The 25,179-nt window shown below is 40.3% G+C and overlaps 1 protein-coding gene across 9 annotated transcripts in view; it reads left to right on the forward strand.

Annotated features, from left to right (window-relative positions):
* pard3bb (par-3 family cell polarity regulator beta b) overlaps positions 1–25,179 on the forward strand; it is a 118,987-nt gene that overhangs the window by 16,710 nt on the left and 77,098 nt on the right. For 8 of the 9 annotated variants that reach the window (XM_029834790.1, XM_029834804.1, XM_029834786.1 and 5 more), the window contains exons 4-12: positions 2,828–2,981; positions 6,251–6,336; positions 11,071–11,138; positions 16,280–16,363; positions 17,080–17,205; positions 18,926–19,184; positions 19,902–20,010; positions 21,206–21,345; positions 21,419–21,547. In XM_029834790.1, coding sequence (XP_029690650.1) covers positions 2,828–2,981; positions 6,251–6,336; positions 11,071–11,138; positions 16,280–16,363; positions 17,080–17,205; positions 18,926–19,184; positions 19,902–20,010; positions 21,206–21,345; positions 21,419–21,547 — 1,155 coding nt within the window. Of the gene's footprint in view, positions 1–2,575; positions 2,714–2,827; positions 2,982–6,250; positions 6,337–11,070; positions 11,139–16,279; positions 16,364–17,079; positions 17,206–18,925; positions 19,185–19,901; positions 20,011–21,205; positions 21,346–21,418; positions 21,548–25,179 lie in introns of those variants that run through there. The other variant, XM_029834818.1, reaches the window with a different exon arrangement.

The raw sequence follows: 25,179 nt of genomic DNA on the forward strand, positions 1-25,179 counted from the left end.
CTACAGCCACATAATTAGGCAAAAAGACGTTTTCTGTGGCATCACAGAAGAGTCAAGAGCGGGGATGATGACATGATGAGGGAATAGTCCTCACCTCCGAGCTCGCGGAGTGCAGTTCCAAAACACATTTCCTTTAAAAATAGAATGGCTTCTACTGCCGTGAGGTCAGGGACGCATCCAGATATATGGACAGAAAATGACCAAAAAATTGAAGCAGTTTGTCTTCTTACTGGAAGGGAACTGCGAAACAGTCTTCTTTGGTTTCGACTGGCAATAACAGACTGAGAGGGTGGGGAGACGATGGGGTTGCAGATGTAGCTTCTGTTGTGTGGAGCTAGGTGGTGCTGTCATTCTATCAACTGTCATGTGTGGACCTGCAGGTGAGAGCCGGGCCCTCCAGCACTATGGGGACTGCATTTATTTTGATTTACTGTTGCAGTAAGATCATTGCTTGTTCATCATTTTACATAGTATCATATTTTGTATTAAAAGGAAGATGCAAGTCAGATCCAGCACAGTAAATCTACCTATTTATAGAGAGAAAAAACAAGCATAGCGATATTGACAGTAATACTTTAATACACTCTCTGAATGAAAATTGCATGTCACGATATGCAGTTATCTACTTGTGTTATGTGCAAGGGGGAGGATTGACTTGGGTTATTGCTGACTCTGTGGGGCTGAGTACACACACACACACACACACACACACGAGTGCACCCCCACCACAGACACACATGGCTGAATGTCATAGATTTCTGTGAAGTAACTGGTCATGACTGAAAATCAAAGTCCAGCGCTGTTCCGTTAGTTTGAGTGTGTTTAATGACTGCTGCGTGTAGGTTGGACGCAGGCAGTGTTTGAGCTGTACACACTTCTGCATTTTGCTGATTGTAGCATTTTTATTGATCCGCTCCGAACTAATCAATCAGGGCTTAATTGACCCGATTATGAAGAGTATGATGTGAAATAGATTGTTGTGAGTGTGTGTGTGTGTATGTGAACACTCATACACTTAGATTCCGGCCTGCCATTAATCTAACTACCAACTTCATGTGTGCTTTTAATTTTAATAAAAGGGAAAAGATCCAACACTGCACTTTTGAATCCCCACCCACAACCCTCCCCACCAGCAACTTGCTCTGAGTTCACTAAAATATTGCTGCCGATTTAGCCTCTTTTCTGATGCCTGAATTCACATATACAATTATTGTTGATGAGAGGCACTTTGTGTTTGGACTTTAAAAGTATCAATTATGTTTATTAAACCTTTTGAATGCCACCAATGGGGTAAATAGTCTTGACATTTATAAAGACAATGATTTAATTACATGACTGCATGGAAAAGGGATGTGTTGATGTGTTGGACGCCCCTTAGTTTTTGCTTCTTTAGCCCTAATACACGGATGCTATGCTATGGATGGACAGCACACTTCCCTGACCTCTGACCTGCTAACGAGCAAACCCACGCTTCTATATGTCCCAAAGATATTTTATCGTTTTTATTCTTCCTAAATGAGTATAATTGTAGCCCTGCTCTTCACTTTAGATGCATTTTCAGTTAAACTCATGAAGAAAGGCCATTTTGCATGAGGTTGTCAGTGACGTGATGAAAGAGGGATGTGTTTTGACAGCATAGTGAAACTGAAAAACAAAACAAAATCAGGTGTTTCATTAAAATCTTAATCTGTCAGCGTTGCTGACAGTGTAGCTGATGAGAAGGTTACATGTAACATCATGTAAGGAGGAAAAAATGGGAACAGAGACTACTGCAGAGTTTCATTCTTTCATTTCCAAAGAAATGTGCAAACTTTGCAAAGCTCTCTAATGTTAGACCATAACTAGAAGAGTCATATATGATTTATTCATTATTATTACCTAAAAGCTTCGTTGGGATCGTTGACATGCTCTCTACTTTATCATTTTCTCTAAATTTAATTTAATATTTTGCTTTGTTGTGTTTTGTTTCTTATAGAGTAATGCATTTTTAATTCATGCCCAGAACCATATGTCCTGTTGGTTAGTGCACGTTACATTACACCGGAGAGAAGCAGAGCTGCAGCAGTGCATGTTTGAGAAGCTAAATCACAAAAGTGGTTCCTGGCATTTGGAGTTTATCCACCCCAGAGAAAGAACTCATACTGTATATTATATAGAAAGGAAGCAAACGCATATTTTATAGTTTATAAACTGTCTTTAAAAAACAACATTTCCATCATTTGACCAAGTCATGCCTGAATAAGTTCTTACATTCTCATAATGCTGATTATAGATATGTTTTTCAGGCAGAGACTGGCATGCTTGTCTGCACATCTTCAGATGGTTCGTGTCTGTTTGTTGCACACGTTTGTGTCTCTGTGTGGTTCACTTGTAGGTTCCAGTGCGGCAGGAAGCCTCTGGCTTTGCTGGTAACGTCCTCTTTCTTTGCTATAGGCACGAAACACACGTGTATAGAAGTACACACGGGTCTATTCAGCTTTTAAATGGAGGCCCCTAGAACGCTGTGCTGACAGCTCTGTGCTATGTTAGGCTAAACACACACCCGGTGCAATGGTCAATAGAGAAGGATTCCGGTATATAACACAGCTAGTACTGGCTGGATGGTGCACCAAGCAGAGACACGAATGGAGGCTGTGGTTAAAGACTAGATACCCGTTCTGCTGCAGGAATGCTGGGCTCCTTAGATGTTCTCTATAGCGTCCTCATCCACAAGGTAACACACAAAGTGTGCACATAAACGAGAGAGATTTGTGACTATACATGTTTACCTGTTTGCATCCGCTGGTGCGTATTTTGTGATCAAACCCGTGTTTGTGCTCTTTTTCAGCTGATGGCGGTGTATGAGGAGCAGGAAGCCCAGCAGAGGGGTTTGGCTAACACCAGTCTAACCCCCAGTCCGGACCTCTACCAATCTGAGCTCTCTGCCTTCCAGCCAATCGCAGGTGGTGAGATTGAAGTCAATTCCTCAGCCCTCAAGTCCAGTGAGTAAACATCAGTTTCCTGGCATATACCACCTCATTTAAAAAAAAATGCTACTGTACGACGTGTCTTATTTTTGTGTTTTCTAATATGGTAACGTGGTAGTTCCATGTGTCTCTATGTACAGAGATGTGATTGAATCAGAAGTGGAGCAATTAGATTCTAAATTGCTTCTGTGCAGCTACGTGTGTAACACCGAAGGTATTGGTAGTGTGTATATATATATTTAAAATACAAACTATTAATCACAGTATTTTTCCTCTTGTGGCAACATTGTGGCTGTAGTGATGCTCTGGCATGTGTCACATCCAACCCTAAACCATTTGGCCTAGACTGTCAACTCAATCCAGTCCAGCTTTACCTCAGGCCCGCACGGCGACCTTGACCCTAATGGGTGTAAGATCTAAGGGTTCAAATGTTTCACCTCTTCCACTGACAGTTTTGACATTTTCTGTGGAACTTGGTGAAGAAATCCATGCTCTACTTCCAGGACCTTGAAGTGCTAAGATTGATAAACAGCATCTCCTTCAACTTTACAATGTTCCTGCAGAGATCTTTTGAAGTGTAACCTGCCGGTGCTGTAGGTTTAACCTGGCAGAAAACACTTTTCACTTGGAAGCTGATCAATATTACAGATTAATGTATAAGTAATTTGCCATTGAATGAAAAATAGACATACTACAGAAACAGTATGAACAGTATTAGGTCCAGAATATGGCAGACCCTGGTGAACAGTGATTAATAAAAGACCAGAACAGATTAAATGGATGGCAGAATTGTTTTTCAACCACAAAATGAGATAACGATGAAAGACTAATAAATGAGGGGACACAGAGAAAAGAGGACAGGATACAGAGCCGAGCGTCTGCTTAATGTTACCTGAAATGGGATGTTCTGGACGACCTGTCTTCGCCTCCTTCCTGGTCCACCTTTTCTGTCTCATGTCATGTAAAGTGGTTCTCAGCAGACATACCGTAGATGTGAGTGTGAGAGCTCAGGGCCGTCATGGTTACCAGTCTAAACAACATAGTTCCTGAACATAACACAGCACGAGGATAATGGATTGTGTGTAATGACAGGTTGCTAAACCTGGCATTACTCCCATCTGCCTCCTGCCGTTAGACAATCACAGATTTACTGTAGACTATGTCTGCTTTGTGGCGCTGCTCGGTCAATCCAGCTGTGCATCTGACATTTAAACATAATCTGTCGTGGTTGTTTTCAAAATGTCATTAATATGCTAGTTGAAGTGTGATAATGCTCCTCTGCCTAATTTGCGCTCTGTTTTTCATTATTTTCCTTTCTGTTTCTTCTTGATGATGCTGTTAAATATTTTACTGTGAGTTTTAAAACATTTAGCTGGTAGCAGGCTCTGTTTTGTTGCGCATAAATATATGCATTGATATCATTTTCTCCTTGCGTGGCACCTAAACATCACATAGAGATTCAAATACCCTATTAAATGAGGCGTTCTCTAACGCCTCGGAATGTTTGTCCTTCTTGACTAAAAAAGGGCTTTTGTCTGTACATTCCAGTAACTGTCTCAAAAGGAAGTTTAGTCTGTTTGAGCAATGTTCCCTGTCAGCACAGATTAGTGTTAATGTGTGACTGTCATGGTAGATTATAGGTACGGAGGTCTGGAGAAAGTCACCCTGATGTAGTCTTCACTGTCTCTGGAAGTTTTAATTTTTTTAATGTTTTCATACTGACTGTTACATAGTTTTAACATGCTGGATTGTGACCTAAAGAAATCAGTTCCAAAAGGCATCACGGAGCTGGTTACAGGATTCAGAAGATAGTTGGAGACAAATGAAGGCTAGTCGTAGCATATGTGGTGTCTCTGCACTGTAGCCACTCTCCATATTTAATTTTTTTTCTTCCTGTCTGATTATCTTCTTTTCTTGACCGTTTCCTTTGTTCCTTTGACATCCGTATCTCATCTTTCTATCTTTTGTCCCCTTTCATTGGCCTCTTTGAAGCGATGAATTGATTAAGGCCTTTAATGTAATCCATACCCCTCAGCTCCTCTTAAGAGCACCATGGGTCCATTTTGTGACAATCAATATATGACCCTTCAAATATCATTTGGCATGTGTTCTGAGCGGTCCTCTCATTTAGACGCTTCCTGCACCCTCACCGCCACCTCATTTCATTCCCAGCAGAGCTATAGAGCCCAACATGACATTGTTCTTAATGTATATATGGATTGACGGGCTCTAAGAAGTGGTCTTAAAGATTGGCAGCAATGCACAGATCATCATAATGCCTTAACTGATAGTTTTAATCTTATTTATTTTCCACCCTTTCTGCTGTGTTGACTTTTCTTCCCCTTTCTCCGAGCCCGAGCAGCAGCACAGGCGATAAAACGATGTGCCTCGTCCATCAGCTTTTGTTAAATGATAATTTTATGCAGAGGGCTGGTAAGAAGTGAGGGAGGAAGCCATCAAATGTTACCAGCGTGCGCACAAATCTGCCACTTATTAGCCATTTCCCACCACTGTGTTCACTGAAGGGATATTGCAGTGGGGGAACATACATTAGAAGGTTTGGCTTTTGAATCCGCTCTTTTCGAACTAATGAGCACATACAGTCATGTTCAAATATGTAATATGTGCAGGCATAGGCAGTCTGATGATGCTGTCAGTGCTTGTGATCAACATGGATGTCGGGCTCGGTCGCCCGATGGGTGCGGATTTACAATCCCCCTTCAATGATCGCTCGACATAATCAATGTGCTGTGTGTTTGGCCGAATAATGATCCGCCGCTAATACAGATGCAGGTTACACGTGCAGACGAATCATTGCGATCGGACATCCTCAAAGACCTGAGGAGGTTGCTTTTGTGTTTGTGTAAAGGTACATTTTGACACTGACGAAAGTCACCGGCTCGTCTCCGTAACGGGACTAAAATCTAGTTTGTCATCTGAACAACTTAAAAATATTCTTCGGTCCTCTCTTTTTTACCTTGTCAGGCTTTGACACTCCAAAAGCAATACACTAAAATTCCTTTTCTCCTGCTTGGCGGGGGTCTGTATCTTGTCATCTAAAAGATTATTATTAGACATGAGCTTCGCTGAACTATGACTCTATGAAAATAGCATTTGTATGAGAGAGAGAGAGAGAGAGAGAGAGAGAGAAAGAGTTTTTGCATTAAATAAATCCCATAACTCTGGATCCATTAAGCATTCAATGCCCATTTGAGTTAAGTAGTATTGACAGTAGTTCAACAAGTTTGTTTGTGGTGATCTTATTTTTCCTCTTTGTTCTCCAGATACCCCCCTGTTGGTGAGAAGCAGCAGTGATTCAGCCATCAGCCCCCAACAAATAGAGAGGGATAGTGAGGACTCTGCTGGGAGGGTAAGACCTTGGTGCACAGATTTTCCTCCTTAAATGTTTCTTATTACATGACAGAAACATACAACACACACATACACATAAATACAGTCACCTGTCACCATGTGTCCTAATCCCAACTTTTGGTCTATCCATGCATTAATATATAACACTGAAATGTGTAAAGGTACCTCTAAATCCCTCCAGTATAGTGGTAGAAGGAACTCCAGGCCTGATTGGACTCCTGAGTGGTGAACCTTTCTCCCCTGATGCTCCTCACTGGACAAACATCCCATATTTATCCTCTCTGTGTTCCCTGAAGAACAACTAGCTGTTTTCAACATTAGCTTCTTTTGAGAATCTGATTAGATCTCAAAGGGGTCCAGTCTCCGTAACATTATCTACAAGTGTTTGATCAAGTAAAATGGTTGCTGTGAGGCTTGGTTGAGCCTTTACTGATAGCTTTATAATATTTCCTTAACATCAGTAATTCCCCTCAGTTTTTATTGTCCGTGTTAATTAGTGACATACAGCTCCATGAACCAGCGACACTGATACCCACATGTGTTTGTCACTGATAAATGTAAGCTGCCAGCACTAATCTATTAACTTTTTTCCTGCTGAAATATAAGCCATAGCTTAGGAACATGGGTCTGTATAGATCTAAGCCCCCCCTCCAGCTCCTCAGGTCCTCTTTCACTGGTTCTGCACGTTTCAAATACCGGGTCTGAATTCCACATTACGCCTGTCCAGACGGTGTGTGTGTGTGTGTGTTTATCTGGTGGAACACCTGCACCAGAGCACATGTATGTAAACCACACGACCTCGCTGTTTATGCTGCACACGGGGGTCTTATTTTACATGTGTTATTACTCACTGATGTAGATAATGATCCTCCAGTCATCGATCTCTATCCTAGAGAATTACAGTTTTGTGCATTCATTAATGCCCTATATTATAGAGTGCATGCTTGAAGATAATGTCTCCCGCATTACTGCAACTTTTAAATAAGAGCATTAAATTAGAATGAAACTTTCTTCAAACATTGGTCTTACACTATTAAATTAAATCCAATTTGGTCTTTTCTTCCTTTATCATATATATCATCATGTCATTTGGTGCAGATATAATATCTACAAGTTTTAGTAAAGCTGCTAACATCCAGTCAAATTAAATATAATAATAATTGTAATCATATATATTTCTTGAGTCACATCTTAAATCAATTCATTTTGTCACCTGTCTCAAATGAGATCGCTAAATTATTACTTCATCAATAACCATCAAGATGTTTCTTGAGAACAGCTTCTTTCCTTAGGAGTTCAAAAGATAAATCGAGAGCTCACAGTAGACATCTCTAAATGACATGGTTGAGTCCAGCTATTACCACATAAGTGCCAAAAGTGTTTTGGTCCCATTTTTTCTGTCCCTTTTATGTCCATCAGCCCCTCAGATCTTCCTTATAGCTGTGTGTTTCTCTCTCACACCTGCTCGACTGCAGCTACAACCTGAGTATTCAAGTGCTAAATGACTGTCTGTCCACTGTAAATACAGAAATTATTTTCCCGAGGTTCTTTGTCCTCACCCATCACTGTCTTTGTCGCCATGGTAGCACACAGATAGACACACACACACACACTAGAGCTCATAGGTCTGTCTCTTTAAACAGCCATGTTCAGATAGAGGTAATGGGCCTGGGTAATTGTTCAAATTGTCACTTGGCCTTTCGGAGAGTGTGTTGAGGGTAAGAAAGTACTCTCCTGCAGTAATTCTCCTGTCTTTCTTCTCCCTCAGTCTTTTCTCTCACTCTTTGCCCCTCTATTTTATTTAATTTGAATCCGCCCCTACAGGCTTACCACTTCCATCCTGAATGCCAGGCACGCTTTTTGAGAAGCACACACACACACACACACACACATTGGATTTGCAGCTTAACAACACATTAATCAAACAAGAATGATTTATTCTTTGCCAGGTAACATTTATGAAATAGGTACCTATATTAGACTTGGAATTTGCCAGGGAAATCATAATTGCACCTCACATGGTTGTCAAGGTAATAGAGGATAGGCTGGAGAGGTGTTTTAAAAGAGTTCAAACTCTGAAGTGGTTGTAATTGTTGTAGGCACTATTCATCCTGTAATATACTGCACATTGTAAACATGTACTAAAACATCTAAAACCCACATCCATGCAGTACCATTTATTGACTTTGAAGATATGTGTGTGTGTATTAAGTCAATTCCATATGATCGATCTATCTGTCTGTCTGTCCGTCCGTCCGTCTGGAGAAATAGATAGATATACATATAGATATCGATCTACTGTATATATTTCTCAGTATATCTGTATATTTCTGGCATCGGTTCATGAATGGATCGCATGCTGTGTGTCAGCGCAGAATGCTACATTTGCTACTAGATAATTTAAGATCGATTACTGTGGGATTTTCAGCCTTCACACACGCACACACACACACATCCAGACATTCACACACGCAGCAAAACTTCAAGAATGCATTAATAATAATTTATCAGACTAGCTTTGGCAGTGTTTTCACAGAACACTTAGCCTGATTGGTTATTCAGTAAATTAGTAATATCACTTAGAGTTCACCGTTTTTATCCACTTTTAGTAATTATTAAATTGCACCAGAAAGACTAAACACTTGCAACCCATTTATTATAAGCATTGTTATCCATGGTGGGATTATCCATCATTGAGTTAAGATGTAAATTCTTCTCATTTATGCAGTTTTTGGAGTGCTTTTTACGCTCCTAAGTATTGATCGAGCTGTCCAGGGTAGACAGACTAATGTGTTCATTTTTCTCATGCATTTCTCCTGAATTTATTTCTAATCTTTACCTTTTAATTAATACATAATTGATTTTGTTCTCAAAGTTACTCAGTCAATATTATGTTTCTAAGATAAATGAAAAAATAAAACAGTTTTATTGATCAGACATTTGTTATAATCTTGTGCTGATTAAAGTTCAACTTTTAATTATGAAGTTCATATTTTAAGGCTTAAGTTCAAGATGATTATTTTCTTTATGTGCCATTGATAATTGGTACAAACGAGCATAGCCTACTCTTAGATGTCTAACCTGAGTGGAGAAACAAGGCACCATTTAGAAAAAATATGTATTTTTGTAAAATTTCAACCTGCTCTTTTAAGCCTTTTAAAACAGTAGTTAAGGAAGGCACAAAAGTGTCAGATTTATTATATTGTATCTTTGATTTTGTAAGATAAATACTAAGATTTAGCTATGAGTCATTTGAGACTCATTTATCTGTTCATATTCATTTGCTTGTTCAAAGTGACCCTTTGATATCCAACATATGTTCCTGGCCTATAATTAATGTCCCAGTCTCCAAAAAAAGTGTCTGAAAGACACTGTTATTAAAAGCGACATTAAATTAAGTACCAAAGACTTTCCAATTAATGTATGAGTATCTGTTATTATGACAGAGGTCAGAATAATTAATGCTACCTGTCATCCTGCTGTAATTAAGCTCGCATGACAGCATCTGCAGCGTGGCCAGACTAATTGATATCCAGCCACAAAATCCTAATATTATATTGTTACAGTATCTGAAATCTGTCATTCACTATTCAGTCTCATTTTACATACCCCCCCCCCCCCCCCCCCCCCCCCCCCATAAATCAGTTTGTGTTTGATGTTACTCACCAGCTACTTTTACATCACCCCTCGCTCCTCTGGCACATTTTTCTCTTCATCTTTGTTAATCTGTTAATCTCAGGTTCTCTGCTCACTCCTTCCTTCCTTCTCTTCTTTTCTGACAGGTGGAACAGGTCATATGTCAGTAGGGTGAGAGGTCAGAGGTGAAAGGTCATTTCAAAGGCCCATTACGTATTGACCTGTGTATGTTTGTCCACATGTGCACATCCAAACATATGCTTTCAATGCACGCCAGAGCCTACACGTCTCCATGTTTTCCAGAAAACAGATATGTAAATGGTGATTATGTGATTTCTTTTTTGCTGATAGAAAGAATAAACATCCTTCACAGTATTGGAGGAAATGTAATTTTGCCCAGAAGGAAACTGCAGCCTGGGAACATTAATTGTTATTGGCTACAGCCAGAAAGTGAAAGAAGAAAATCAAACCCTGTTTTTCCTGAAATCACTGTGCCATTGAATTATAGCAGCTATATTACTGTAAGTGCCTATATCAGAACTTGCTTTTGTAAAGACTTTCCAGTCCCTTTTTTTTGTCAGTTTACCAGTTCAGAATCACACATGTGCATTAATCATATAGCAGAAATGTGCTAGTCACATTTTGAGTGCTAAATGATTCATTAGGCTATACTGCTCAGGAGGTTATGTTGTCTCTGTAGAACTCACCACCCTGTGTCACAAACAAACGAGAAACGAGGGTCCTGTATCAGTTTTTAAAGTAATTATTACCCCCGTTATGGACAATCATGGACAATCTTTCTCCCCTCATCTGTGCTTCTCATTGTTGCCCATTGACAGTGTTATTTATTACCTATTATAACATTGTGTTCTTGGCTTCACATATTAATTGCGGTCTGTGCAGCATTCATCAATCACTTTAGCTGCCCCTCCATTCAACCCTTCAGTCATCAATTCACATATTTTCTCATTTGGTATTCAGGTTTTTCTGTCTTGTTTTAGTATTTTCTCATCATGGTGTTGTGCTGTTCTGCTCTTGGTGTTTTGTCCTTCACTGCTCAATAACAGAAAGACCTTATGTGTATTCTGTTGCACAGGCAGCCAGTCCTACCATGGAGCGGACAGCAGGGGTGGATCGATCCTTAGTCAAACCCACCAGTGGAAGGTTAGTACATCTGCTGTGTGTATATCAGGAAAGATGTTTTGTGTGTTTGTTTATTGATGTTTCTACCCTACTTTCTGTCTCTGAAAGCTGAATTATGCTGTAGATGAAGGACCTTACAGATATTTTAGTGTAACGAAGCTCCTTCATTAGCTCACTACAAAAGACTTCCAAAACAGGGTCAGGGTCTCCAGCATGCACACTAACAAGTTTAAACTACCATACACGCATGGCCTGGAAATGGATAGCTGCAAACAAACTTGCATCTATTTTCTTTTTTTTTTTTTTTTGCAAGCGAGCCCCACAGAAACATCACAGAGGCATATGCTAATGAGAGCTGCTTAATTAAGTATCTTCTATGAGCCTCTAAAGCATTTGCATGACTGCTTATTTTGGTAGGACGGGAGGAAACACGAAAGGCTCGCGCAACCTAACACAGAGGATGGCCATTCACACGCAAAGCCACAGCAACCATAAGAAATATAACTCTAAGAAATATACTCTTCCTCCAGGCCTGAAGGTTTTTGCATATCGTGCAGAACCAATAATATTGTCCTATCAAAACAGGAAATTGCTCCATGTAAGGTTATTAGGGTTAATATTGTAGTGCTCATCTTCTGTAATATTCAGGAATGAAGTTACCCTGAAATCTGCCTTAAGTGTTGACAGAAACCCACTAGCACCTACTGTTTTGATAGACTTTCAAAACTATTAACATTGAGTCCTGAAATGGAGGATTACAGTAGATGGAGCAACACTGAAGCGCAGGCGATTATAAACATCTGCACAGAAAAGAATAAGGTGAAAATTTTGCCTCTCTTTGGAGGATTTAGCTTTCACACAGAGAAATTCTGTTTTTCTGAACCCAGGGATAAAAGTTAGTGGTCCTGGTATAGCTAATAATCAGACTCTACAAAAGACAAATAGAATGATTAGTTCATGGAACAAATCAAAGCTTCCCTGCAATTACACAAGAAATGTGAAACAAAGGCAGAGAACAGGTCAGATGGAGATTACATCATATTACATCAGTGATTAATGTGCTGCTTGGCCTGACGACACTGACCTGACTGAACGGATACATCATCGCTCTGGAGTTTTTTAAATCAGCGGGTCAACATGGGTGTGCAATTACTTCAAATCGATTTAGAAATACAAACATAAATTTGTCGTTGAGGGAAAGAGGAGATAGGGAGTTACTTGATTCATAGACATTAGAGTGAGATTAGAGCATTTACTCAGTTTTATAAACCACCTATGTACCGGTAAGTCAAATGTAGTAGGTATTTAAGTAAATAAACAAACAAATCGCGATCATTCAAATAAAAGGGACTTATAGGACCGACTGTATTATATGTTACCCTACAGTGCGATGGCTTTCATAACACCTACATTCGGCATATTCTTTCCTTTATTTTTTGCGCATCTCTCTTGTACGCACATCCTGACACCCACAAGCCATCTCAACTGTGAGTAATGTAAAAGTGATGTAATGGTTTCTATGTAGTCGCCGAGGAAACGACCCTTGAAATTGCCAAAATGTCCAAAACGAGCGGGGAAATGTGGTAATAAATATCAGAACAGTAAAATGCACATTTGTGTAAGTGTATGTGTGAGTGTGCATCTGCTGGTGTGTGTGTTTAAGTCCAGGCTCCAGCCACCTCCGTGTGTGTCTTTAAATGCAAAGCTACCACTTATAAATACAGTAATGTCTCTTCATATTTTAACCACGCAGCACGACACCCCGAAAACTCGTTATCTTCGATTCCAAGTGTGCCTTTTACACAGGCAAACAGATTTACTGAGAATGGGCTTATTGAAAAAGCATTGTGAGCATATTATATCTCTTTGTGAAGAATAGCACAGTTATATCGTTGTTTTCAAAGACGGGGGTGAAAAGGTAAATGGGTTCCGACAGGATGCACATGACACGGGATATGAAATAAGGTTTCCAGGGTTAAGTGAGTTTATTTCATAAATTATGCTGAAAGAGCGAGACTTCTATTTATCAACATTGAGGATCCCTGTTGTGAATATGGGAAGCTGGGGTGCGTTGCCTTCTTTTGTGGTTCTATTTTTCTTCCCTTTCTTTTATACAAGATTTTTTCCCTTTAACATACTATCATGAAGTTAATGCACAAAGTAATGACTTGAGAATAATGAGACCATAGACTTTTAGATTGGTTCCCCGTAAACTTCGCTTTCATTTTGCAATTTGGTCTGCCACCTGCCACCAAATCTCCTGGGAAAATTAAGGCTGAAGGGTGATCCAGTCGGGCTGGCAGCCTGGCATCAATTGTTTCCGCCTTTATTTCTCCATTACAGGACGATTGAGTGAATACTAAACTCATTTCGGCCTCATTTTTCTCAGGACGGTGAAAGTTTTTGCCTGGGAAAGTTCTGTATTCATGTTTAGAGGAGTATGAAGATAATGGAGCGCTTGTGCATCTGGCACAGATGGTCAGATTAAGTCTCTGTATTGGCATTCCAATCTCAAATTTCTGCGGTCGTCCATTAAAACACAATCAGTGGAATCTTTCACACGCTTAGCAGTCACCACAACGCCGCTTCATCACATCCCAAAATCTGTGATGTGCAATTTTCCCTTCACTAACTATTACAGACTTATTATGTCTTATTGTTCTTTTGCTGCCCCCCCCCCATCATTCCCTCTGACATATCTGTTGCTTTGAAGACCATCACACAGAGCAGGAACAGTAAGTGAGCGAGGAACACGGCAAACAGGAAGAGGGAGAAATGTAGTGAGTAGAAAAGTGGTTTGATTATGCACCTCTTCCTTTTTTGTGGTTTCTCCTCTGTGTTTCTGTCTTTCATAGTGAGGATCAGTGAAGTGGCAGGTGGATAAAGAGAACACCTGCTCTCTTCATCTCTCGCCTTCTCTCCCACCTCTCTGGCTCTCTATCTATCCATCTCTCCCTCTTGTGTTCTTGCCGCGCTCCCTCTGTTTTCAAGTCTCACCCATTTCCTCTCACCCCCACTTCATTCTGCGGCAGCCTGGCGAATATTTAATGCGAACGTTGTTTAAAAAGGCACACATGGACTGAGTGTGCGTGTGTGTGTGTGTGTGTGTATTTGTGTGTTATAGATCAGAGGCACAGCAGCACGAAGGGACAGAGGAAGGAGTGGAGGTTTTTATTTCATTATTGCTGTTCATTTACTCCATCTAATTAATGCACTTCATCATCCTCCTCTCTTCCTGCTATTTCCCTGACTCACTTCTACTTCACCTCTTTTACCATTTAGCCTTTTCTTCCTCTGTTTTTCTACACATGTTTCTTTTGACACAAAACATTCAATAATAATGTTCAGTACAAACTGATAATAGGCAAGTGGCCAGATTTGTGACATTAATTCACTTCGTCTATTATCCTCCTATAAAGGGCACGTTTACTAGTTTACATGATCTTGCAGCACTGATTTTATAGACTTCTCATACTGCTGCAAAGATTTGCTGATTTTATTTTCTTTTTTCTGGAATGTAATTCTAGGTGTTTTGCCAATTTACATTGGCCATCTAGCAGATTTGATGTGATATGACATAATATTTGTGGTTGTTTTCTGTAATTCAATGACAAAGACTCTGGAACGCTTGCACAGACCAGACCCAACAGCTTGTGCATTTGACCGAACGCTTTGTTTCAACAAGAACTTACAGTTACGAGAAAATTTAGTTTCAATCTATTCATGTAACCAGTAATCTACTTTTATGATTTTACATTTTTTGTTCCATTATCACCACTCCCATTTTCTCTCCTTGCTGCAGCCTGTTTTTCTATTCTTCAGCATTCTCTTACCCCTACTAGACTCCCCATCCCTTTCACAAATGCCCTCCCCTCTCTTTTTGCTTTCCTTCCTTCTCTTTCCTCTCCCAGTCCCCAGCTTCCCATTGTCTGGATTAATTTAAAATTGCTGAATGATGAGGACACGGCATTATTTGTGTGTCTGATTTGATGGAGAGAGAGAGGGCTAAAGACGGAGAGCGAGAGTTTTGGAGAACTTGTTTTGCACTTTGCTTGTTTCCCCTGCTGCTACCCACCATCATCCACAGCCTCTCTTTGGAGTTTATCAGCATCTGGACTGTTATCAGTTCAGGGGAATTGGGGAGGGATGGGTGGTCTAGAGAGAGGAGGAGACAAAATGTGTGTGTGAGAGAGAGAGAGAGAGAGAACTAAGTTCAGAGAGACTCACTTGCAACACACACTGGGAGCAGAGAGAAGGTCAGGAGAGGATTAATGGCTGTGCTCAGATAGATAAACTAATCAAACAAACAAACACTTCAGCATGCACACAATAAAAGACAAACAGAATATGAATGCAGATGTGCTTGAATAATCTGAGCTAAACATGTTGAGAGAACGAAAGAGACACTGATAGAGATGAATTAGATACACCAGTAATGCAAAGGGTGTATGACAGAAGAAGCAGTGTTTAATCAGTCTTCAGAACTTCTTGACTGTGTTTATTCACATATTTGTTTTTCTGTGTGGAGGATCACATGGCCTGCTGTTTTTGGATGTTAATTCTGGTCCAGGTCGCAGGGGAAATGTCAATGTGGTAGCCCAGAACCCCCCTTCCTTCCAAGCTAGGTGCTCCAGGAGAAGATTCAGGCGATCCAGGGCTAGATGGGATCTAACCTGAGTGCCTTCTGGATGTCTGGCCTTCTCATTCCATCTTTAAGGATGAGCCTAGTCTGTCTTTGGAAGAAAGCTGTTTTATCTTATTCTGGTCAGCTCATGACCATGACAGCGTGTCAGAACGTAGGCTATCCTGTAAATCGATGGCTTTGCCTTCTGTTCAACTTTCTCTCAATAGAACAGACGGTAAACAAGACCGCGAGATGCTCGCCCACTTGAGGTTAGCAACTCTTCTGGGATCTGCGTGTTGCCTGTTTCTTTATGTTTGTCGTTATGGTTTCTCTTCTGTCACTCCATCATCTCTGAAGTGAGTTTTTTAAACTCGGCATTCATCACTAAATAACACAGAGGCAGAGAAATTCTCAGAGAAAGTGGCTGTACTTGCATTGGACTTGTACCAGTGTTGTAATCATATTGAACTTGTACTAATATTTCAATGTATTTTCTTTTCTTGTGCTTTCTTTTGGGTGTTCACACATGCGTGCATAGCCTGACTAGAATGGTTGAGATCCTGGGTGAGGACAGTCCATTGGGAATCCACGTGGTCCCTTACTGCTCTTCCCTCAGTGGACGGTGAGTGTGTGTGGATGTACACGAATGTGCTTATGAACATTCACACATTTTATTATATTGTGGAAATGCGGTGGGGATTTCTTCACCCATCCATGGTTATTTACTGCCAGTCACACAAACATATTGAGATTAATAAAGAAGATAAAGGAAGAGCCATGACAGACTTTTGAGACAGTTGAGTGGTAGACTTTGGATTATTAAGCAAATCTGTTCTGATTTTTGTTTTTCTTATCATGACGTAACTGACCCTGTTAAACTCCATTCATATTTCTTATCTCTTTCTCCTTTTCCCTGTCATTTCCTGCCCTCTTCATCCCTTACTGCCGTTTACTATGTTTACCTTCTCCTCTTGAACCTGGCTCCACCTTATTGCAGCTGAACTGACCTGACCTATAGATATTGAACTCCTGACTCTGCTTAGTGTCTTTAACTGTAAAATATTTGCTCACCTTTGTAGGGTTCACACCACCTTTCCATGTCTCTCATATTGTCTTTGTCCAACAATCAGCCTTAATATCTCCCCTTTGCAAACTCTCTACTTTCAGGTTATCTTTTTAGCAATTTAATGTCCATCATACAGTACAAGCACTTAGGGGACGTTTTAGGGACACATCTGACATGTCTGAGTTACCAGTATGGAAGGTTTCTGATGTGCTCAAGCAGGAATGCCAGCCTCCAGCCTAGGCCTGTGTACTAATGTGTTGTTGCCCTGTCAGATCTCTGGGTCTCTACATCCGAGGTGTTGAGGAAGAGAGTCGTTCAAGAAAAGAGGGCTTGTTTCAAGAGGACGAGTGCATTGTCAAGATTAACAACATCGATCTGATGGACAAGACCTTCAGCCAGTGAGTAAAAGGCACTCGTGCTCACTGTGTCATGTCTGATCTGCCTCTTCTCCATGTTTGTCTCCTGTTGCTTTTACTCATCCCGATTCCTGTCAGTGTAACACCGCTGTGAGACAGCAACAGAAAATCGAGTCCAGCACCATCGGCGTTAGTTAGAGCGTCCCTTTCAGTGTTTTTCAGATGACAAATAAACATGTGAAAGAAGAATACATTAACATCAATGTGTTTAGGGGAGTTAATGTGATTGTTGCGCATTATAATGACAAAAGGCACACCTGTAAAAATGATTATAGGCGGTGATTTGGATGTTTTAGTGATTACAGCACGTTTCAGTCTGTAAAGTCTGCACAATAGCAGCTGTCCAGCTGTCAGTGTGGTAATGAGATTACACGTGAGGTTTTTATGCTGTATTGTAGGTAAATGGATTATCACTACTGCATGGATAGCATCAATTGTTCTGAAACATGGCCATAGTCTCTCTCTCTCTGTCTCTCTCTCTCTCACACACACACACACACACACACACACACAAACACACACAGCCAATATTGTTCTACAGTGGCAAATGTAACACGTTCAGATGTGCAGTGGCCAGTATAATATTGCCATACTGTATAAGTAGGTCACAAACAATCCTCTGCTCCTTGTGAGTGCATAGTCCTTACACACGCACACACACACACGCACGCACGCACGCACACACACACACACACACACACGCACACACACACACACGATTGCCAGTATTGTCCTGCAAAGACTGATATTCTCTGTTGAGACGTGTACTGTCCAGTGTGATATTTAGAAGTAGGCCACCGAAAGTCCACAGATCCATGTGAGTGACACACATAAACACACCTCCATTGTCCCATCCTGGAAGCTTTATTAAGGCTTCATTAGAATATCTCTTCTGCACAAATTTGCCATTAAATGTAGTCTAAGAATGGGCAAAAAGGATATCTTCATACTTAGTTTATAATTATTAAACATTGTGGTCTTACAGCAATAAATCATCTCTCAAAATGTCATCTAACAGGCTGTGACGCAAACGATTGAGGATGTTAATATGTAAATCTTGTTTGGAGCTAAAGCGGCGGCTTCTATTCTCCATTCTCCAGACACATGGACAACATTTCTTTTTTTATTGAATTCTAACTTGCCACTTGGAGCTGCATTTAAATAATTATTGTCAAGCATTTTGGTTGTTGTGTATTCACAGCAGTCATTGAGTCACCTCTGAGTTAAAAGTGTGCTTTTTATTTAGATGTTCGCTGGCACAATATGTTTCCAAATCCTTATGTATCTCATGAGTCATGAATCTTTCTCTAACACTATATTAATGCATCTGTCTTTCCCCTATGAAGCCCACTGTTCATTCACAGAAACACCAACTCCACACATGCAATGTAATCTAGGATGGAAATAATAGGATTATAATCTAATAAAATCTGAATAAATTGGATCTTCTTTGCCGGTTATCTAAGGTGAATAATGTGTAGGTCAATTGTGTCTGACATAATGGTGACTCTAATAAACTTAAAATAACTTGATATTAAGTAATTTACTAATTTAAGGATCATGTGATTTGGATGAAAGCAAATGATCTTTTACCCAATAAATGAGAAAATGAATAGAAAATAGACCCTAAAAACAGGTTTTTCTACAATTTCTCTGCAGCAGTATTTTACTCCTCTGTTTTTATGTCCCATCACTCTCTCAGGGCTCAGGAAGTGTTCCGGCAAGCAATGCATTCCCCAACGGTTCGTCTTGAAGTAGTTCCCTCCTCCACCAGGGAGCGCTATGAGAAGAGTCTGATTGGTCAACTGTTTGGAAACGGGACTGGTCCTGACAGCAGCCCCCGCGCCACCAAGACTAAAGACCTGCCGCCACCCGTCAAAGCTAAACCCAACTTTAAGCCATCTGAGAGTCCAGCTGTGCGCATGGCTGAGGAGGTCGCTGCCATGGAAACTGCTCTTAGTGTGAGATGCCTTGCAGCCAGTATAAACCATATCATAAACCATGAGAAAGTCTCTCTTATCCTATGGAATTATGAGTTTGAACCCTCCCAGAATGGAGAATCTGGACCAAATCTGTAGTTTTTTAAGCTAATTTCTGCCTTTCTCCTAGTGTTGTTTAGAGGAACAGTGTGACAAACCCAGCAAACTATTGTTACTTTTTAATAGCTTTATTTTGTTGCATGCAAGTGAATAAGCCATCTTTTTATCTGTAGATTAGATGCAGTAGCACATTTCGATTAGCATTCAGTTCCACTTAATTCTGATTATTCCCCTAAATTCCCTCACAATTAAAATAAGTCATATCTCAAATATTTACTATGTTATCATATATAATCAGAATTTAACATAAATGAATTTAGGAATGATATTTCTTTTCTTTTTATGTCATTTATCAACAACAACGAAATTAACACTCTAACAAAAAAGGTTTTGTATTTCCTTCTTGACACCATCTTAGCAGGCACAGCTCCCATAGGAAACTATGCAGAATACAACAAACTGAAACTATTTAAAAGTTTCCAAGGTAGTTTTCTATGTCAACTGGACTGGGTTTCTTCTCTCTTCAGTTGACATAGAAAATACCTTGGATACAATGACCTGGATGATTGAGAATCTACACAGACATATTTAATAGTTTCAAATACTCAACCTCGTTTTTGTTGTACCTTCTGTCTAAAGTCTCCTAAGGCCAGATGTGAGAGTCCCCTAATGAAGAAAAACCCAGCCCTCTCCTGTCTCGTGTCTAATAAGAAAGGAGGAAGGAGGCTCAGGATCGATCTTAAGAAAGGTGAATGAATAATACTGTTTTTTGAGAATTATTTCCATTATAATCCCCTTTGCATGGTAAATATCATATACAGAGCATTTATTGTAGCGTAGCATTGGCTTTAGACAGCTACAGAACATTATACCAGTAGGTGGTCGGTCCAAGTTTCCCTGGAAAGTCCAATAGTGGTGAAAACAGACACACCGATGCTTCAAAAGACAAACATTTATTTACAACAGCAGCTAACGCTATGAACAAGTGATTCAAAAGCTGCTGTGATGTATCCTTTTGTGTGACCTGCCGTGTTTGAAGGCACACACTTTAAATATATCAGTTCCAAAATGTTTACTGTAGTTATTTGGGTTATTTCTGAAATGAGTTGGCATGTTGTGTTTAAGGTTAGATTAAGACTCATACTTAACTTTAATGTCTGTTCAGTGGTCTGAGTTTTAACCCCTATATCTTCTTTTCTGTCTATCCAGCGTTCTGCTTTTTTTCCATGCTTCCCTTTCCCTGTTTCTTGGCTGGCTCTCCTTTTCGCCCTTCCTCTCTCCATCTTCCTAATTCCCTCTCTTCAGGGTCTATTAAGTCTTTATTGATCTGTTCATTTCTGCTGATATGAATTCATACTGGACAAAACTGCTGACTTGGCTCTGCTAAAGAGACCAGGCTAAATGAAGTCTATAAAACACACCCAGCCAGTCTCTCCTTCTTTTTTCTGTTCATGCATGCGTGTTTATGAGCGCTTTCTGGCCCTTTTGTGTCCGCATGTGCCTCTCGCTGATTATTATTAGAATATTTCACTTCTTTTTCCAGAACATCGACTCTTCGTTTCCGCTGGGTTGCACTCACTACCTCCGTAACCTTTTTCCTCGTCTCTGCTCCTCTCTTGTTCTTCCTCGCTGCTCCGTACCTGAACCCTTTTTTAAAGCCTTCACACCTGCAGATACGGCAGCACCAGTTATAGCTCAAAGGTTTAAACCACACATAATCGCAGTGTGGAGCTGAGTCAACAACACCGAGGCGACGTTCTGAAGAGTGGTTTTAAATCTGTGTGTGTGTGTGTGTGTGTGTGTGTTTGAGTGAATGGACGTGTGGTTTTCCTGTTGGGAGGAAAAATACAAATACCGGGTACACAGCAACACTGGATATTTAGGTGAAAAATGATTGCTAGCGATTGATTCTCACCTTTGTGTTCACGTTAATGCGTGTGCAGGCTCGGAGGGTCTTGGTTTTACCGTGGTTACCAGAGACTCGTCGCTCCACGGCCCAGGCCCCATTCTTGTCAAAAACATTCTGCCACGTGGAGCTGCGGTCAAAGATGGACGCCTGCAGTCAGGAGACCGCATCCTGGAGGTAAAGAGCTGCTGAGGCATATGAGGCCGAGCGCCGTGGTGGTGACGAAAAGCCTTAATGGTGATGTGTTTAGGTCAACGGCATCGACGTCACAGGCGTGAGCCAGGAAGACCTGGTGTGTATGCTGCGCAGCACCCGGCAGGGAGAGAGTGTGTGCCTGGTGGTGCTCCGGCAGGAGGAGATGTTCCTACCCCGAGAGATGGTAAGAACCATTCACCACGTTCTGTTGTGTCAGCCGGGAGGAAAAGACTTTCTGGTTTAATAGGTTTGTGTGTGGTTTTTTAAACCGACAGAGAGGTGAAGACAAACTTCAGGTTCATCTAATTTCTTAATGTCTGGTTTGATCAACAGACCTGACCTGATGATGCACACCTCAGTAGCCTGTAGGAATGCTGCTTTTATGACACATGAACCTTAAATGCAGCATTTGTTTATTAAGATGTCAATCTAAAGCTTCTCCTTTTAAAAGAAAGTTTTTTTTTTTCCTAATTCCTGCTCCTCAGCACTTTCTAATGATGCCTGGAATATGATGTGGCAGTGTTGCTCTGCCAGGTTGCTTCTGCTGGATTTTAACAGTGTTTTGAACAATAAAACTGATTTCATCGATCCATTCTCTTCATTCTTCTATTATTTTTCCTCTAGTTTCTCTGCACGATCACCATATAATTCAACATATAATTTTCCCCTTTTCTGTTTACTTCAAAACACAAGTTTTCTTTCTCTTTCTCTCACATCAGATATCAAATTTAATACCCGTTTGGCCTACGCTGTAGCTCTCAACTCAGCCTCCGAAAATAATTCCAAATATGAAAATCCATCATCAGTTAATGCTTACAAACTTAATGTCAAAATTCAGTGGGGAAAAAATATCAGAATAATTAAAACTGCATTATGTTCAACTATTTTAGGAGCCCACACTATTAAAATATATCACACAGTATCTTTATTCACATCCTTGTTGCCTCTTCACCCGTTTCTTGGTATTTATTTCCAACTCAGGTTTATTGTTCGTGCTTTGGTTTAATGTCTCCTTTTCCTTTGTGTATCTTTCCGCTTTCACTGACTGTGGTTTCCTGAGGAGGTTTGGAAGTGTGCTTAATTTTCCCTTTGGAAATTCTTTTCATGTCAGGAAAAGTGGAGGCCGATCAACTTCCAGCAGCAGGATGATCAGTGTCCTATTAAAAAATGATTAAATAAACTTGGAGATGCAGGTGAAGAAGCAAAGTAACTGAAATCAACAACCTCTCTGAAAGCTTCAGATGCACAAACGGTGTCGTTTCCAAGGGAATTGTTGTAATTTTACCTTGAGTTTAGAGTGACTCTGAAAGCTTTTCTCGCTGGAAAATCTGTTTCCTCTTTTCCTTTTCAGCTTAGTTTGATAGATAATAACATAAAGACTGTTTACCCTCTCATATGCTTGGCATTTTGGGAGAGAACCTGTACTTTTATGAGCAGAAGGATCATTTCTCAGATGTTTTTTGGCAATAAACCCTCCTTTTCAGGCAGTTTCTCTACTCTTGTTTAGTCTGCATCAAGTCTGCTGAACCAAACAGGTTAGACTCAATGCCACCTGTTTTTTTTCTTATATTCTGATGTATCATAATTATGTGGCCTCTAACTTTAGCTGTAGTTTTCAAACAATTAGCCAGCGTGGCTCCAAGACAAAGACATCCCTCCCAGTCAGGAAACCACTCTTCATTTGGTCTCATGCCATTCACGTGCATGTTCATTTAGTCTGACACTTTCACATTAGGAAAACTATTTGTGCATTGTCCTCTATAGAAACCTCCCACTCAAATGTGTCCCGAAGGTAAAGTTTTGTTCCTGAGTTTGTCTCTGCGGGGCAGCTTAACAGTGAAAGGATTCAAGGACACTTCTGTCTTTGTGTATAATTATAGATGTATGCTTGCAGTACTCTGTGTGATGTGTGTTTGAACATCTTTTAATTGTATCTTTCCCTATTAGGTATAGGTATTATAACTTTAAATGGCTTTACTGTGGTTGGACAACATGCATGACCTTGTTGTTTGTGGAAACAGATCAGGGCTCAGTGTTTTCTTAGGTGGACTAGATAGGAAATAACAGCAGAAGCAAATGGACCGAGTGTTTAAATGTCTGTGCTTTGAGACAGTTTGTTGAACGTGATTTACTCAATGTCTTTTTCATCAGGGCTCTTGGTAATAATGAAAACGACCTTGCTAAAATCACATCGTAGCGTGGTGTTGAGAGTCTTCTGAGTTTAGTGTGAATAAAAGAGGACAACATTGGAGGAAGCCCTGTTTTGCCCTCTTAAAGGCCCTTTAATTATTTATCGCATTTTACCAACCGATTGCAGGCTACTTGTCAGAAAGTTGTCTTTTGAGCTTGTGATTATGTGTCCTTAAGGATGGATACTGCTGAGAAATCTCCCATCACACTCATTAATATCAGAGCTGGCATCTCTGCTGTTTTTACATGAATGAAAATGTTAATTTATGAGTGAGCAAAATGGAACAGATGTGTCTGAAAAACATGTATAGATACATTTTTCCAAAGGCAGACTAACGAGGCGCTGGCCCAGAAGTGTGAAAAATGGATGATCTGACTCTTCATTTGCAGTTTAGTGTGAAACTTGATAAATTACATGGATAATCCACAGTTTCGCACAGACACGCTGAGCTCGCCTTGATCACATGATTCCAGCCCAGTCGCTGTACGTGTGTATGAAGATTTATTCTTGCTTGAACTGACAGCTTATCATTTATATTCAGCCAGGTTTGGAAGAACCAATGCCAATGCTCTTAAACATCACAGTTAGGAAGAACCAATGTCAGTCTGTGTCAAGAAATCTGATAGAAATCTGAAAAGTGTCAAAAAAGTTACCGTAATTTCCGGACTATAAGCCGCTACTTTTTTCTACACTTTAAACACTGTGGCTTATTCTACGGTGCGGCTTATTTATGTTTTTTGTTCATGGCGCACTATCACAACTATTGTGAATCAGTCATTTTTACTAACCCTCATCAACATGGAAAATACTAGAAGAAAAGCATATGATGTAACTTTTAAGTTAAAAGCGATCACTCTGGCGGTTGAAGAAGGAAATCGAGCTGCCGCGCGTAATCTTGGCATTACGGTAATCAATTGGGAGAAGGTGGAGACGCCCGCCTGAAGAACTGATCCAAAGCAAAAAGACGACAAAAGCTTTTAGACGTAAACATCGCAGCTTGAAAACGTTCTGAAAGACTGGGTCAACACACAGAGAGCAGGCGGCCGCAGTGTCTCTTACGGTAATAAAAACATCGACCGGTACTGAATGTTTTTGATCTAAGTTTTCATACTTACTACGTGGGATACCTGCGGCTTAAAATCCGGTGCGACTTGTATAAGTACAAAATTGATTTTCTTCCTTCTTTCTTTTCTTAGATTATCCGGCTTTTAATCAGGTGCGCTCTGTAGTCCAGAAATTATACACGTTTATTCATATACAGTACAAAAATGCAGATTTTATTACACAAACAACACCTATGAGTTAATATTTCTATAAACTTTTTGAGGAAAATGTGCCGGGAGGACGGATGGATGTGTGTGCGTGTGTGTGTGAGTGTGAGTGTGTGTGTGAGTGTGTGTGTACCACAGCTGCTTTGAGTAAAGAATCAGAGCAGCACCTGTTCCCAACAGGCCGATTTGACAAGTTTAGTTTTGAAATTGTGCCGAACTCATTTAGTTTGAAATCTGTATGAGTTTAAAATTAAGTCACATTAACACATTGTATCTTTTGGCTTAATGTATTTTTCCTGTCCGCCACCTTCAATCAAAACGGTTTTGTCGTAGCAGTGGTGCCCAGAGATTTAT

Source organism: Takifugu rubripes, chromosome 1 (genome assembly GCF_901000725.2).
Source record: "Takifugu rubripes chromosome 1, fTakRub1.2, whole genome shotgun sequence".
Lineage (NCBI taxonomy): Eukaryota > Metazoa > Chordata > Actinopteri > Tetraodontiformes > Tetraodontidae > Takifugu > Takifugu rubripes.